Raw genomic sequence first — 3,102 nt, 5'->3', positions numbered from 1 at the left:
CTCGGGCTTCACGGTTCACAAGCCCGACACTTTATTCACTCGTTTACTTAATTATTTTATTTACGTATTTACTCATGGAATAAGTTACATGTATCCGTCTATAAAATTTTGTATAGCAAGCGAATTATCGTTTTGATCAGAGGTCAGCCGTTTTCTGATGATGTGTTATTCCGCCTTCAAGAGCAGATTACGTGTATATATTTACATCTACCAAGCATAATTTCCTCTATTTCTTACGGAAACTTATAGTTAATTTATAGCTCTATAGAAACAGCCAGACTGAAATCTACACGCCCTATTTTAATATCGATTGGTCGAATTCTACAGCGATTGAAAGTGACATGACTGAAATTGACACTCCCTGTTTATCGATTGGTCTGAACCTACAGCGACCTTAGTAAAATCCCTGACTGCACAAAATAATCATGACGATGCCAGACTCGAAGTCTCACAGGAGACGATTTGGCTGCTTCTTTTAGCTAACGTACTTTTGTACATTAACAGTAATTTAGTGAATTTTACAAACTTTTCATAATAAATTTAATAATTAGTTAAAGAAAGATGTTAATATAAACAATAAAATGCTTTCTTTGATGATTCGTGCGGGTTATGGAGGTAGCGATCATTGCAGGAAAAATTTACATAACACGCTAGTTTTAAACAATTTATTGATTGGTCGAAAGCCTCAACAAACCTTAAAAAAATCACAGACTGCACGAAATAATCTAGCTGCAGAACTGTAGCTCTCCGGGAAAAAAATATTGACAGACCGTCAATATTTTTTTTCCGGAGAGCTACAGTTCTGCAGCTAGAAATAATCATGATGAAATTCACAAATATTTCTTTTATATAACGTACTGCTGCATATTAACAATTATAGTTTAGTTACTTTTTAATTACCTACTTTTTATGATTATTCAAAATTTTGATTTAAAAAGTGTAAAATAAAAACAATAAAACGCGAGCTAAAACGCGATCATTGCAGAAAAAATTCACATAACTTACGTATTTTACTGCAATGTCGCTACCTTCGTACCCATATGACTCACCAAAAAAAAAAAAGAATTGTATTTTTTAAATGAGGCACGTTACCATAAGGTATTGGTAAAAAGGGGTGGGGTTGGGGGCTATAGCAAGAATTAAGCAAAATAACGACAAACACATGTACACACTGGGATATATGCGATGTCAAAATGTGTATAATTATGTAAATAATGCTTCATATAAAAACCTAGATAAATATATTTCAATTAAATTCTTTAAAAAATGTTTAAATTCTTAAAAATCAGTCTCATTATTTTTTTTTTTTTGGCTTTTAAACTTTACAGACCCGACAGTAAAATTCGCCCCTTGATTGACCATTTCAACCGTGTCGCCACTTATTTCTACACGCCCGACCGGAACATTTGTGTGGACGAATCATTGATTGGTACAAGAGGTCGCACAGCAATGCTCCAATACATCCCGTCAAAAGCAGCAAAATTTGGAGTGAAATTCTGGGTATTAGCCGAAAGTACAACTGGATATGTTGCACATTTGAAATGCTATCTAGGTAAAAAGTTTACTCCCACATCCAATCTTTTACAAGGAACAGAAGTAGTCCTGCGACTCCTAAAAAACTGCAACTTACTCCAGAAAGGTTATCATGTTGTCTGTGACAGTTTTTTCTGCAGTTTTGACCTCGCAAGAAAATTAATAGACTTGAACACGTATTTGACAGGAACCTTAAGATCTAACCGAAAAATGCCTTTAACAATCAGAAACGCTCATGTTGGACCTGGTAAAGTGTGTATGTAAGACAAGGTGAAATTTTGGCAGCAGCGTACAAGGGGAGGGAGAGTAAAAAACCAGTTAGAATGATCAGTACTTTTATCAATGCAGCCAACTCAAATGGAAAGCCAAAAATAATACAACATTATAACATGAATATGGGGGGAGTGGATGGGGCAGATATGATGCTACACTTTTATAATGATAATCGCAAATCTACTAAAGTCTGGAAAAAACTTGCCATTAATATCATTCATCGAATGTGCAGTAACGCCTACATCCTGTACAGAAAGAACACATCAGATGCACCAGTGAAATCCCGTCTGAGATTTATACAAGAGGTGATTGAGGCCCTAAGTAGTGAGTACCTGGTCGGCAGGAACCAGCCCGTCAGAGGCGTGAGGCAAACGAGACGGGACGTTACAATCCAACACATCCAAGGTTAATAAACCACAATTTAGTCTTCTTTAGTCTTTTTTATGTTTATCTAATAAAACTTTTTTACACCTACCTCAAATAGAAATGTTAAAAACCGAAGTTGAATGTTTAAAAATGGCCCGCATTCATGATATTACTTTGATTAAAACAAAACTTAAGGTAGAAATGTGGTCTATGGTATGAGAAAAGGTTTCCCCCTCAATCTGATTTTTATAAAAATAGATATTGGTCTGCTCGATCCATGCAGCGGTGATTTTTGTACATGTATTTTTATATTATATTATACACTCTTCATACCACATATACAGTAACACGTATAGATTTTCCGACAAACACAAAAAATTAACAAATCAGATGAATGAGAGAGAGAGAGAGAGAGAGAGAGTACAATAAGGGAATTGATAAAATGACTGACGATGTGAAAACTATTTATTATATTTCATTTATCAAATTTTATTTATCATTTTTATTTATTAGGCAGAAAAGAAAAGGACTGTGTCGCATGCTCTGACAGAGCCACAGGGCAAAGGCGGAGATCAAGAACGCAATGCACGAGATGTTTAAGAGGCCTCGACTTTGCCTGTTTAAAAAATCATTTGTGTATGGAGGAATAGTGTGCAGCGATTAATTGAAAATAAATTTTTTGAATGCAAAATAGAACATTCTTTTGTGAACACAATTTCTGGGAATTTACAATGTGTAATTGATGCGCAATTTTCACGTTTAAAGTTTATTTGGTCTACTTTTAAACAGCTGATTTAATTTGTAAATAAGTTTGATTAAGAAGGGCGGTGCTTGTCCACCCTTTGATAGCGAATTTTCATTTTTAATTTTGTGTTATAACGCTACATGCTAGACACAAAGCAAGAGTATATTTGGTAAATTATAAAATCA

At 34.5% G+C, this 3,102-nt stretch overlaps 1 protein-coding gene across 1 annotated transcript; it reads left to right on the top strand.

Moving 5' to 3' along the window:
* Nucleotides 1–1,922: 1,922 nt before the first annotated feature.
* Nucleotides 1,923–2,822, top strand: LOC128171628 (uncharacterized). Its single transcript, XM_052837410.1, has 2 exons — nucleotides 1,923–2,211; nucleotides 2,686–2,822. Exons 1-2 carry the CDS (start codon nucleotides 1,923–1,925, stop codon nucleotides 2,820–2,822), a joined length of 426 nt encoding a protein of 141 aa, XP_052693370.1.
* Nucleotides 2,823–3,102: the final 280 nt, after the last annotated feature.

The sequence above is a fragment of the Crassostrea angulata genome, chromosome 2 (assembly GCF_025612915.1).
Source record: "Crassostrea angulata isolate pt1a10 chromosome 2, ASM2561291v2, whole genome shotgun sequence".
Classification (NCBI taxonomy): domain Eukaryota; kingdom Metazoa; phylum Mollusca; class Bivalvia; order Ostreida; family Ostreidae; genus Magallana; species Magallana angulata.
This window is presented reverse-complemented; position numbering and strand designations above follow the sequence as displayed.

Bases quoted from the DNA above. Each gene is read 5' to 3' on its own strand.
- LOC128171628 (XM_052837410.1), top strand. From the start codon at position 1,923: ATGAATATGGGGGGAGTGGATGGGGCAGATATGATGCTACACTTTTAT. The intron at 2,212-2,685 runs GTTAATAAACCA...TTTATTTATTAG, and splicing joins TACAATCCAACACATCCAAG to GCAGAAAAGAAAAGGACTGT.